We start from the raw sequence: 14,047 nt of genomic DNA, 5'->3' as shown, positions 1-14,047 counted from the left end.
TATGGAGCTGCCTGATTTGTTTGCGCCTTTTGTGCCCATATTATGGGCACAAAAGGGGGCATGCCCATATATGGGCATATGCCCCCATATATGGCCATATATGGCATACATTTATGGGCATAAATGGGACAGGGACTGACAGATACAGAGATCCGGTTGTCCAGAGCCACATATGGGACCGACCGACATCAAACTCTGCGCACGCAGCGACAAGGACTCGAGGGAGTGCGGTGCCCGCCATCGATTGATTGATTGATTGATTGAATGTTTAATTAGACAAAAATGCTAAACAGCACGAGTACAGTCAAACACTAAAAGGATAACACCCAAAAATTCAATTCATCAACTAGTAGTTTACTGATTACATCAGGGATCTCCATATATATGCCAGGTAGACAGACAGAAACAGGCATCTCCTGTACAATGGGTACTCTGACAAATCCCCCGACACTATGACTCTAGCCTGAGGCTACGAGCTCAATCCATGGTCTTGAAGGGCGGACCCAAACACAGCCGCCTGGATTTGTGCGTGGCTTCCTATTGCTTCACCAATCTATGTCCCCGCCTCCCCTCCCCTCCCCCCCTCGGCCTGTGCACGGAGCACGCTGACGTCACCAAATTTAGAGCGACGCCCCTCTGCACTCTGATTGGTTAGGAGATAACAAGGTCCAAGACCATCGTTCCTGCATCGCTCCCCCAGGCTTTTTTTCTTTTGTAACAAAAAAAAAAGCCTGGGTTTCCGAGGCTACTATGACTCAGACATATTGGTGTGAGGACCGCTTAGCGGTCCGAACCTAAACCTGGGTTAAATAATGCTTGTGTACCTTTTCAAATTGTTATTTATTTACGATCCAGACCACTGCAAATAAAACTTGTTTTCTAGATCAGCATGGTCAGAACAGTATGAGAGTTAAAGAGAAAACAGTGAAAAGATGGGTGCGCACTAAGAACAAGGCAAGGAGGGAGGCTATGGGAGAGGGGAATTTGGATCTTTCATTTGGCTTTCCACTGTGCTTTGTCAACCCGCATCTACGCCAAATGCTGCCAATCAAACACTGTGAGAGAAGGAGAAAACACATGCAACCCTAATTAACTGTTTAACGAATGCCCCTGGTCACTTAAACATAATTATGTATTTTTAATTTAAATGCATGCCTCATTTTACAGATATATGGCATGATTTCTGTCTGATTTCCAGAATAAAATGTCTATTTTCTACATCCTATCCATGTGTGTGACTTTGGAGGACTTAACGGTAAGTAAGCAAGTAAGTATTGTTTATTTTTTCCGTCTCACTTTTGTGAAAAGAAGCCGGGTTGTATTAACGGCCTTGTGGATCTGGGCCTTCATGGGGCCAGTCTATGACGTAAGCCATCTACAGCAAGATTTAAATGATTTTGATATTATTATATTACGTAATTTTGCTTGGGATCCCCTGGAACAAATAAATTAAACAGAAAAGGCAAAACATGTCACACACACACACACACGCACATGCACACACACAATTCTAGACCAGTGGTTCCCACACTTTTAAGCTGGAGACCGAAAAGATAAATTAGATGTTTACCCGGGGACCCAAACCAGTAAAAATAACAGATCTACAAGCGCACAACACGTCTTAAACGTTTTGTTTGTCTTTTCAATATAAATCATATTTATATATTTTCTAAACGTAGTAAACGAAAAAAAGGGATATTTACTTGCAACCCATAAAAATTGGTCCGCGACCCAAACATGGGTCCCGACCCACTGTTTGGGAAACTGTGTTCTAAACAGCATCGGCCCGTACGGTGCCACGGCGTAAACATAAAATAAATAAAACCTGTTAAAATAAATAAAAACAGCTAATTGCATTCATATGCCATGTCAACATGGATGCTGAGCCGTACCGTCTGAGCAGCTGTCGTCGCTGCTGATGCTCAGCCTCTCGGCGTTGCCCTGCACGTATTTGTTGTACAGCTTGATCCGCAGCGCCCAGCTCAGGTCAGGCTGCCTCACCGTGTTCTTCAACCGCCGCCGCGCATTGGCAAACCAGTTGGAGACCTGAGAGTGTGAGACATAGAGAGAGAGAGGGAGAGAGTGAAAGAGAGAGAAATAGCAAAAGAGAAAAAGATACGGAGATAGAGATAGAAAGAGATAGAAATAGAGTGAAAGAGAAAGTGAGAGAGAGAAATAGAAATGGAGAGAGAGAGTGAAAGAGATTTATAGAAACAGATAGACAGAAAGAGAGACAGAAATAGACGGAAATAGTAAGAAATAGAGTGTAGGAGAGAAATATATAGAGAGAGTGAACGAGATAGCCAGAAATATTTGGAAATAGAGAGAGAGTGAAAGAAATAGAGCGAGTGAGATAGAGACAGAGACAGGAAGAGAGGAGGGGAAGAGAACACATAGCAAATAGGGTCGGTTGTTACTGTTTTGATTCCAAACACCTCTACAGTACGTCCCATGACAAAACAAACGTCTGGTCCCTGTCCTCCATCGTCAGTCTCATTGAGAGAAACCGAGAGAGAGAGAGAGAGAGAGAGAGAGAGAGAGAGAGAGAGAGAGAGAGACACAGGGTCACATTAGAGAAGCGAGCATACCCTAATATTGTACCCAACTCCCTGAACCCCAATGTTAAGAAACATTCCCAGACGTATTGTGTGGGGGGGGACAGAGAGGGAGAAAGAGAGGCAGATACAGAATGAGGGAGACATACAGAGAGAGAGACACACACACACACACACACACACACACACACACACACACACACACACACACACACACACACACACACACACACACACACACACACACACACACACACACACACACACACACAGTAAGAGAGAGAGACAGACAGTAAGAGAAAGGGAGATAGGGGAGACAGCATTCACCCAGTCTGCAACAAGGCCATTCAGAAATATTTTACACCCTGCAAACCCGCCCTGCTGGATGGCCCGGCGAACGCAACGTTTCATTAACTAATGTTCCAACCGAGATGCGGGTCCCCTCCGTGCTTATTCTGGACGCGGAGAGCCTCCCTCCAATAATATTTTTTTTCCATCGCTGTCTTCGAGAGGCAGTAAAAAGGACATTTGAGCTGGCGCTCTCCTTTTCACAGGGGAAGGGACACCATTAGATGTTATACTAGAATAACTTTTCATGCTCAATAGACTTCAAGCGGCTTATGAAGGCAGAAGGGGCGGGGGGGGTTACGAGACGAGACGGGACGCTCATGCTAGAGTACTTAATTTTTCCCCCCGTCCCAAGCTCTCATTTCAATATTGTGTTTCTCATTAAGAAACAAGACAGTCCCACGTCCCCTTTGTCCCCAGGCCGGAGCTGCAGCACGCGGAGCTGTGGCCGCAAGGCCGCCTCCAGTAATACATGTGGCTTGGATTGGAGCAGAGGCCAGGCCGGGCGTAGGGACAGCGTGTGCTGCTAATGAGGGCAGGAGGAAAGATGGCGGTCTATGTGACTGAGGGAGACCGTACGAGAGAGAGAGGAATGATGGCACGCTTGCTCCGATGACGCCCGCAGATATCAAAAAAGATGTCTTGGCGGGCCAAACCAGCTCTCTTGCCCGCGGCCCGTCTGTTCTGTATGCACCATGGAGGCGGCGTCTCGCAGACAGGCCAGGAGCGTTATAGCGTGACCTGGCGGTGGTGATGTTTAGCGAGGGTGCAGGGGGCATGGCGCATACCTGTTAGCGCAAATGATCAAGCACTTCCCACTTGTTTGGGGAAAATGTGACGGGTGGCTGTCTTGCACCGTCCCAGCTCCGTTTGAACTAAACCATCCACTGGGCATGAGCTTCGACTCCGTTCTTTGCTGGTATTATGCTGATTGATTGGTGCCGTCTGAATTTATGCGTGCAGTGTGTGTGTGTGTGTGTGTGTGTGTGTGTGTGTGTGTGTGTGTGTGTGTGTGTGTGTGTGTGTGTGTGTGTGTGTGTGTGTGTGTGTGTGTGTGTGTGTGTGTGTGTGTGTGTGTGTGTGTGTACATGCACGCACGCACACACACACACACACACACACACACACACACACACACACACACACACACACACACACACACACACACACACAGGCATCCAGGACATCATCCCAGTGTCCACTAGTGCAAAGCATTCCTCCACACTGTGCTCACCCTCACCAAAACAAACAGCTTCATTAGGACCCAAATGAGAAGCAGATTAGGTGCAGTGGCCTGAAATAGCAGCCACAGCCATCTAGGCCATATCACTGACCCCGTCAGCCAGATGATACTGTTTGTATGCAGCAGCATGTGCCAGGCAGAACATAGATATACCAGCAAACACGCACACACACGCACACACTCACACACATTCCCTTCCTGTAGCTGTGACTTTCTTAATCAGGTCATATTTTGCTCTTGGGCTTGTATAAGAACATAATTGACAACTGACTTCAACGTTATAATTAAACATTAAACATATACTGCCCTACTCTTTTTTATGAATACTTAATAACATGAAAGTGAAAAAAACAACAACCTGTAAACAATTTATCTAAATAGCCTCAACAAGTGTGCATAAAAGTAATTATGCACACTTGAGAAATTTTACAAACAATGAAAGCTGAAATATAAGTCTGAATTAAAGAAAACAAAGGGAAACTTTACAGAGAATATTAGACTTGGACTTAGATTTTACTATTTTCTTTTATTCCTCAGTCATTCAAAAAGCATCGTGTGCCACCATATTTAAATCAAACCAAAATAGACTCAAAGTAGTGAGATTATTATGACCCAACAGATCTGGCTGAAGACAATATTTGGAAAGGAAAGGCTGCGGATGAAGATATCAGCCTGATTTATCCTTTGTTATATGACGGAGTCGCATGCTGAAAATAGCCAGTCTACAAGCTCACAACGCGTCGCGGCTCAAGTATAAATGAAGCATTACCTGGACCAAGGTCATTTGGGAGCCGAGGGCCAGCAGTATTTTCTCTGTTTTGGTGGGGTAAGGGTTGTCTCTGTGCTTGTACAGCCACTGTTTCAACGGTCGCGCCATGTCCTGCAGTGCCTGGCGCTTGTGTCGCACTTTCCCACCGTTTGGACGACCCCTGGAAGAGAGGGAACAGGTGTTTCAGGCAAAACAACACTAAAACCGTGTCCATTTCAGGGTAATGTCTAATGAAAGGCGCATACCCTTCAAAACAACTAATAGTGAAGGCTGGAAAGTTTTTTTTTTTTTTTGCCATATTCCCTGCCAGATAGACCTTATAGAAAATAGAATCAGGTAATTCATGAAACATAAAATTGAATGCTTTTATTACATGGTGCATGCACCTATAACATGGTGTAATGTGTTTACTAACCACCAGCTCTGCTGTAGTTCAATTGAAGTCTGACAAGCACATACAGTAGCTACCTACCTCAATATGCCTTTTATAATAATCTTTTTTGTGTACTTATTTTCTATATACTGTATAAATAGACTTTTAAATCTTGCCACCGCTATAGTTAGCAATGCCCTCGCCTTCATTGTAAAGACTATGATCTGCTTGCCAAACAAGTATTTCTGTCTGCTAAACATGAACATTTCTGTAAAGAAATAACAGACTTAGACCGTTAAGATCAGGCCATTTACTGAAGTACTGTCGACATAAACATGTTGTACAGAACCAAAGTGAACACGAAGTGTGTTGGGATGTTTTCAGAATTCACACGTCAAGCCAGGGCCATGATACAGTACGTTAAATTAACATTCTTACACCGTGCAATTTTCTCGCCAAAAGCGCTATAATTAAGTTGAAAGACTGTGTGTGTGTGTGTGTGTGTGTGTGTGTGTGTGTGTGTGTGTGTGTGTGTGTGTGTGTGTGTGTGTGTGTGTGTGTGAAGGAGAAATAGATGGTCGCATGTCATCTTTTCTTCGCAGCGTGTCCCACAAACCAGAAACACGTCTCAAGGAAACAAACAAACAATAACATTTATGTTTAGGGGCAATTTTCTTTTCCTTTTTTTTTTAGGTTAAATAGCAAAAAAAACTAAAACACCACAAAAAAACACAAATCTCTCAAGAACAATGTACTTGATCGCACAAAGACACAAAGAGCAGGGTGAAAATCAACAAGCTAATCTGCTCTTCAAATAATTTAAATCATTTTAGTCAGTTTTATGAGGAAAGTCAATCCTGAATTCTAGCTATGCCTTTCAGCCGGATATTGTGGTGCAGCACAGCAATATCACCAGTCCTATGAAAAAGAAAATGTGTATGCCTCTTGATATTGATAGGATTTTGTTTATTAGGCTATATAAAAGATTCAAGTTTGAGCTGAGTTTTATGGATTTGATTGATTTGCATCTTAACAGCTGCAAAACACTTTGTAACCTACGTTTGCCTTAAAAAAGACAAACGTCCAACATAAAGTCTTACATAAAGTCTTACATTTTCAATATTATTATGATTGTTAGACTATTATTATTATTATTTAGTTTCACCTGCTGCCTCCAGTGGGTGAACCTGTAGATGTCAGTATGGCTCCGCGCTGCACTTTCTCCCTCTATAGCCCCAAAAAGGCTCCTGCTGCAGATGTCACATATTTTCTCCTAACCTCAAGCCTGCCTGAGGTTCGTGTTCTACAAATATTTTCCTTGTAATCTAGATCTGCATGAACATCCTAAAGAACATTTTGACTCCCGTGTTCTGAATTCTGGCAACACGCACGTACACGCACACATTCACAGCCCACCGCCACGCACGCCTTCTAAATTTAATATTCTTCATTAGCACCGATACTCCCCCCGAGGTGGCACCTTACGGCCACCGCGTTATCCGGTATCACACACACACACAGGCACACACGCACACACACGCGCACACGCACACACACAGACAGACAGACAGACACACACACACACACACACATGTGCGCAGACACACACACGTGCGCAGACACACACACACACACACACACACACCAAGTTCAATCATTCCAAGCCGAGTTATACCCCATAGGATGTTTGCATAAGTGGACTTACGTTTCACAGGATCCCGTTTGATTCGATGTTGTTGCACATCCGAGCAAAGGCACTACTGTATAGGCTACACAGTCTGTAAATAGTCTAAGATAAATACGCAAATAACGCCATAACATGCTGTTTTCCTACAGCCTCTCTGGAAAAAAAAAGAACAACATATAGGGTTCTATATGACTGACTAGACCACACATAGAGCTATGGGGCAAATGTAGTCCCTATTGGAAACAGATGGAGTCGACCTTCAAACAGCAACAAAGTCAGATGACCCACTTATTAATTCCAAGATCAGCCGTGAACATCAACACGCACATGAGGATGGGGAGCGTTACTTACAACAGAACAGTGCTGGAAGAAGTACTCACATTCTTTACTTAAGTAAAAGTATCAATACCAATGTAGAAATACTCTGGTACAAGTAAACGTCTGGAATTCAACATTTACAAAAGTATTGGTGTCAAAATGTACTTAAAGTACCAAAAGTAGAAAGTACTCATTATGCAGAATGTCCCATTTCACAAGTTTCCAAATGTATAAAATGTATTAAAAAATCCTTTGAAAATAGCAGATCTACAAGCTCACAATGCATTGTGAGCTTGTAGATCTGCTATTTTGGCCTATTCAAATGTATAGGGCTGAAGTTGTTAATGTAGGCAATGTTTTGTAATAATAATAATCAAAATCTACAAAGTAATTAGTAACTAAAGTTTTCAAATAATTGCAGTGGAGTAAAAATACAATATTTGCCTCTGAGATGTAGTGGAGTAGAAGTAAAAATACATAAGATTGTGTTGCAATGATTACACTCCAAGTCTTGGCTTTGATACATTTACCTGCATGTGTGATTTCCGTATATGCTAGGCCTACTTTAATTTTGGAACATGAAACGATGTTGTTGCTAATTAATACCATCGGAAATTCAAAACAAGTGGATATATATACATTACTGTTACTGTAGATTGCATTGTGCGTAAAAGGCGTAATACGCACAGGTTACAAAATCACTGAGAATCTCGCAGGACCTTAATGGAAACAAGCCTTAACTGGGTTATCCTTTTAGCATTTTTATGTATAAATCTGTGCCACCATTCCTTTTTTTGCAAACTGTTAATAAAGTAATAAAGTCAATCAATCATTTGTGTCAGTTTCATGGAGAAAGTCATTCATGAATATCCAATACATATCCATAACCACATATCCACATACATACATACAATATATTGCATTGCAGGTGGGTATTATTCGGATTTAGGTCTTTACGCACCACAGCTCTGATCAGAGTGCATGAAATAGTTGTGTAAGTTGTAGACCTAACTGTCCACATATATTTTGTCTGGTGCAAGGTGACACATATTTATACCCTGTCCCAGACAGTGACTGAGGCACCTTTTAAATGGACTTGTCCACATATCATCATGTCCTTCTGTGTCTGATGCAGTGTTTAAATCCACGTACATACAGTGGTGTAAAGCAACTAAGTACATTTACTCAAGTACTGCACTTAAGTACACTTTTGGGGATTTTTTACTTTACTGGAGTGTTTCCAATTTCCAATACTTTTACTTCTACCCCACTACATCTCAGAGGCAAATATTGTACTTTTATTCCACAACAATTATTTGAAAACATAGATTTTTGATTATTATTACAAAACATACATTAACCACTTCAGCCCTATACATTTCGGCCATTTGAAAATAGCCAACCTACAAGCTCACAACTTTCAACTATCTGCTATTTTCAAAATATTCATATATACATTTTATGCATAATGAGTACTTTCTACTTTTGGTACTTTAAATACATTTTGATCCCAATACTTTTGTACTTTTAGTAAATGTTAGTAAATATTGAATTCCAGACTTTTACTTGTAACAGAGTATTTCTACATTGCAGTATTGACACTTTTACTCAAGTAAAAAAATCTGAGTACTTTTTCCACCACTGGCAGACTGAATAATCCACATACCCTGTCCGTCTGTGTCTGATGGCTGCGTTGTCTTTGATGACCTGACTGCTGGAGAGATGAAGGTCTGGATGATGCTGCCCGTCGATGACTTCTAGATAGTTTCTGCTGCTCCTCTCGACCTCCTTGGCCTTCTGATCCTCGAACAGGACCTGATGATGGCTGCTCAACTTGTTGAACACAATTGTATTCATCTTTGGATAGATATAGATATTCCTTCTTGTTCTCTCTCTCTCTCTCTCTCTGCTGCGGAAAAACGGACGGTCACAGCGCGCTCATTCAAGCTTCCAGCTGTTGTCTGTCCTGTGAAGCAAGTGGAATAAGGATGGGTTATTTCAATAGCCTCTAAACTACAATCTTTGATTGATTGATTGAATACTTTATTAATAGTTCGCAAAAAAACTGTTTTATACAAGGGTTGCTGAAAGGATAAACCCAAGAAAGCACTATGGCTTGTTTCCATTCATTGTGTATTGAATTCATCTTATTGATTAGAAGAGTATACTAATTGACAGAGCACTGCAGAGTGGAGCAATCAGGGCTGTTCTACTGATTTTAAGGTCCATTAAAAGCAACTCAAACCTCTACAGAAAATGAGTGACATTTACTTGAATAACTTAATGTTATTAAATCCCGATTCAAAGGCATATGCAAATACAAAAATACATACACCATGCACTGTTTGTAATTATTCTGTGAAAGTGTAAAATGCAGCCGACAACTATAGCCTATATGAGGGATATATATATATACTGCATGGTCCATAAAGTGCGTAGTGATGATATTGTCTGAATGCGTCCCATGCCATCGCAGGTTGCTATTATGAAATATCTAGCGTAAATAACAGAAATCTGTCTCATCCCATGCAGCAGTTTATTTTGGTTGCTCTACAGCAGTGCATGGTTCTCTAAAAGTGGGGTCCTTGGGGGGGGGGTTCTAGGGGGTCCCCAGCAAAAGTATAGTTAACATAGCGTCACAATCATTTTAACCACTTTATCCAATACAAGTTGGCTATTTAAAAATATTTTTGAAAATATCTGAAAAATATTAATTTCTTTACATAAATCTTCTCTTCTGGGGGGTCCCTGGCACAGAAAAAAAAACGTTTCAGGTGGGGGTCCGCAGCAAAATAAATATCAATTTGGGGGTTATGAAGAAGTTTGAGAACCACTGCTCTACAGAAGCTGTTTTCATACTCAACCACCAGTAGCTACTGTACATAAGGCTATACCATGCACGGCACAACTCTGATTTTTTTTCCCTCCTTCATTTACAAGGCACATGATATAATGTAAACGGTTCCAGTGCACACTAGAAACACATCTAAGCCTATACATCATGAGTTTAACTCCAATCACGGGATCCTACACCCATTGTGATATAAGGTAGCCTATACTGTATAGTGCCATCGGTAACAGGATAGGTGGGCACTATAGGGACATCTGTGCACCTCGATGTAAAATTGGCTATTTTGTCCAAATTGTTAAAAATTTTTAAATATTTGGAGAATGTTTTAAGTAAAGTAACGTATACATGATTAGAACATGCTTAAACATCCAACAATTAAGGTCTAATATTTCTACGATTGCTACAAATGGTTATAAAACCTGTATATCCAGTCATTTTGGGGCATAAACAAGAAGTTGAAGGATATAATTAAGTCTAATAATGATGTACCGTACATGTTCTCATCATGTATACTTTACATTACTTAAGACCATTTTTCAAATATTTCTTCTTCTTTTTGTTTTTACATTTTTGACAAAATAGCCAATTTTACATCGAAGTGCCCAGATGTCCCTAGTGCCCACCTATCCTGTATCCGTGCCATCATTACGGAACAAATATAACAATGTTACTGGATAATGTTCAATAATAACCGAATAATACGATGCCTGCAGTTGGATCAAGTTATTCTAACATCGACACAAAAAGTAAACTTTTTTTATTTTCTGGAAACATTAGCCCAAAAAAAATAGCAGATCTACAAGCTCATGCCTTATGAACTTGTAGATCTGCTATTTTCGGAGAGTTGGCGTAGAGGGGGAAAAAAGAGCAGACAACAATATCACTGGATAATGTTCAATAACAACCAAATAATCCGATGCGATCAGTTGGAACGTGTCATTCTATAACATCGATCGCAAAAGGTAACGGATTACTATTCCCTGTCCTCTCCTACCTGTTGAGCGCCCCTCCAGTCACAGTGCGTGGCTCTGCTGTGTACAATAATCCTCATTCCACTGCTCACATGTTCCCGTGCGGAGATCCTACTAACTCTATGGAGATCCTGCGCTCACACAAAACGCGCACCAGCAGCTCTGCCTCTCCTCTTTATTCAGCCCGGGACCCGGGACTCTGAATATCTCACCCTGATCATGTTTCCCTGCACGGGGCCCGAGCTTGCGAACATAAAGTTCATGTTTAATGCCTGTTCCCACCTCCTCGGATCTAGGGCTGTGTGCAGCGTATATAGGTAGAATCCTCCCTCCCCCGTCTCTCTGGACAACTTCCATCTGTCCAGCATTTTTGGACCCGAGGCAGTTTTTAGTGCTTCTCTCGGCTTAAAGTTATTTTGGATTCTATTACACTTGGAGGGGGGAGTTATATCTTGGGCAATAAGCGGCGATGCAAGACCAGATCTGACAGCTCTTCTCGCAAATCCATGAGGATCCGCATGCGTTATGCGTTAACGTTCAGACGGATACAGGATAGGTGGGCACTAGGGACATCTGGGCACCAGCCACCTCGATGTAAAATTGGCTATTTTGTCCAAAATGTTAAAAAATATATATATATATTTGAAAAATTGTCTGAAGTTATGTAAAGTATACATGATGTGAACATGCAAGGTGCATCATAATAATAATAATATTAAGTAATGTAAAGTATACATGTGAACATGCACTGTACATCATTTTCAGACTTTTATCCTTCAACTTCTTGTTGATGCCCCAAAATGACTGGATATACAGGTTTTGTAGCAATTTGTAGCAATTGTAGAAATATTAGACTTCAATTGTCGAATGTTTAAGCATGTTCTAATCATGTATACTTTACTTAAGTTTTTTACATTTTGAACAAAATAGCCAATTTTACATCGAGGTGCCCAGATGTCCTGTTACCACCCAGACAGTAGCATATATAGCACAGGTGGCAGCACCTTTTACCACCTTCATATTATTCATAATCACAATGCGCTGTATGGCACAACTTTACTTCAACATAGCCAACTTTTGCCTGTCTTTCTTTTCCATCTATTCAAGAGCGAATGAAACTTTTTTTCCCTCTCGTTTTCAGGTTGTGTCTAACAAGAACCCTATAGCACTGATTCGCAAAGTGGGGTCCAGCCAGGGACTCAGGGTTCCTTGAGGTTGTCCAAAATGGCCCCTTACTGGTCTGTAAGGGGTCCATTTGTACACTCAGAATTATGGGGGTCCTTGAATTTTAAAAAAAGTTTGAGAACCAGCACCCTGCATGAGTTCATCGTAATCAATTGCACAATAAACAGAGGTGACATTCATAAAATGCCACTTGAATGCCACCACTGCTTACTTCTGATGAACCCTCTCATTGACTGTAATGAGTCCCATGAGAGGTCCTCAGCTATGTTCTTTTGGGGTTTATCCGAGGTAGTGATTCGAAAGGACATGACTAAGCAGCAAGACCTATGAAGGGGTAGGGACCTGTGTAATTATTGTTTATTTGTGTTTATTTTCATTTAACGGGGGAAGTGACTTCTGCTAACAGCTTGTGCAAACACATTATGAATGAGTCAGTCATGTAATCACTTTAATTAAGGTCGGGCCAAGTTTATTTGCTCAAGTTATAACCGATATATAAGTTTGCCTTCTCCTCCGAATTGAACTTAATATGTTACCTGCTGTGACCCTGTTAACTCTTACCTAAACATTTGCCAAGGCCCTTCCCTGGAGAATGGAAATTCACAGGAGTCTATCACTAGCATCTCTTTTATCTTAATCTACCAATTACCTTTGCCTCAAGCCTCTGCTCTCACTCACTCACTTCCATATCTCCATCACAATCACAGACGGTCTCTGGATGTCACGGCTGTACAAGTGTTTCAACAGGTAGAAGCACGCCATTAATCACAAGAGGCTTTCTGAAGGTCTGGTAATGGTGATGGTTGGAGCGGCTAGTACAAACTACACACAATGGTGACAGCCTCCAGACAGCTCTGTTTCATCTTAATATTGAAAATAGAAATATAATTTTTCTTCGGATTGGACTGACATGCCATTTTCTTTGTTTTCTATGCCGCCACAGCAGAGCGGTTTGTAAGCATTTCAGAGCAGCACTGAATGACTTTTGCCATGCACTATATCAACATCACAACCTCTCTAATATCATGACTGCATGTGCAGTGATATTGCCCTCTACATTGTAGTGCAACACACACACAAAAGAAAACACAGTGAGCTCATACAATGTAAAGATCATTTGATATTTTAATTATCTATACCAGTGGTTCTCAAAGTGGGGTCCGGGGAGCCCCAGGGGTCCTTGGGGGGGTTCCAGGGGGTCCCCAGCTAAATGATTGATAGTTAGGAACCAAATGGATACATACCCGTCTGTAACTCTGAGAGTGTACAAATGGAACCAAATGGACCCGGTTCCATTTATACACTCTCAAGAGTTAATGGGGGGTCCGTGGCCTAATGCATACCAAACTGGGGGTCCTCGAAATGGAAGAGTTTGAGAACCACTGATCTATATCAATGCAATTTTGCAAACACAAAAGACAGCACATCACCAGCAGATCTACAAGCTCACAGCTTGTTGCGTTACGACACGTTTGTGAGCTTGTAGATCTTGTGATGTGAAAACGTTGTGTGGATAATGGAACCAAAGCTCTCCTTTCCTTGCATTGGCTGGTTCATCCATCGCTCACTCTCCTGCACATGCTTCCAGGGGAGTTAATTTGTCTGTGGGTTTGGCCTGGTCCGACCGAGGGGTGTTTGTCATTACGGTTTTATTTCTTCGCATTCGTTACGTTTGTTTGCTCCTGGAAGGACCGGACCCATTTAGCTCCAAGGCTTTTGCAGGACCGGCATCTGCTTTATCAGACAA

General features: G+C 41.7%; 1 protein-coding gene across 1 annotated transcript in view; it reads right to left on the bottom strand.

The window, feature by feature from the left end:
- The window catches only part of odad2 (outer dynein arm docking complex subunit 2), a gene marked incomplete at its 5' end in the record, with an annotated part of 82,758 nt that overhangs the window by 19,906 nt on the left and 48,805 nt on the right, over positions 1-14,047 (bottom strand). The window contains 3 exons of the mRNA XM_080417490.1: positions 1,893-2,046; positions 4,916-5,075; positions 8,960-9,230. Coding sequence (XP_080273616.1) covers positions 1,893-2,046; positions 4,916-5,075; positions 8,960-9,230 — 585 coding nt within the window. The remainder of the gene's footprint in view (positions 1-1,892; positions 2,047-4,915; positions 5,076-8,959; positions 9,231-14,047) is intronic.

The sequence above is a fragment of the Gymnoscopelus braueri genome (genome assembly GCF_963280865.1).
Source record: "Gymnoscopelus braueri genome assembly, chromosome: 21".
In the NCBI taxonomy this organism is placed as follows: Eukaryota; Metazoa; Chordata; class Actinopteri; order Myctophiformes; family Myctophidae; genus Gymnoscopelus; species Gymnoscopelus braueri.
The sequence above is the reverse complement of the archived record's forward strand: the minus strand, read 5'-3'. Positions and strand labels throughout refer to the sequence as shown.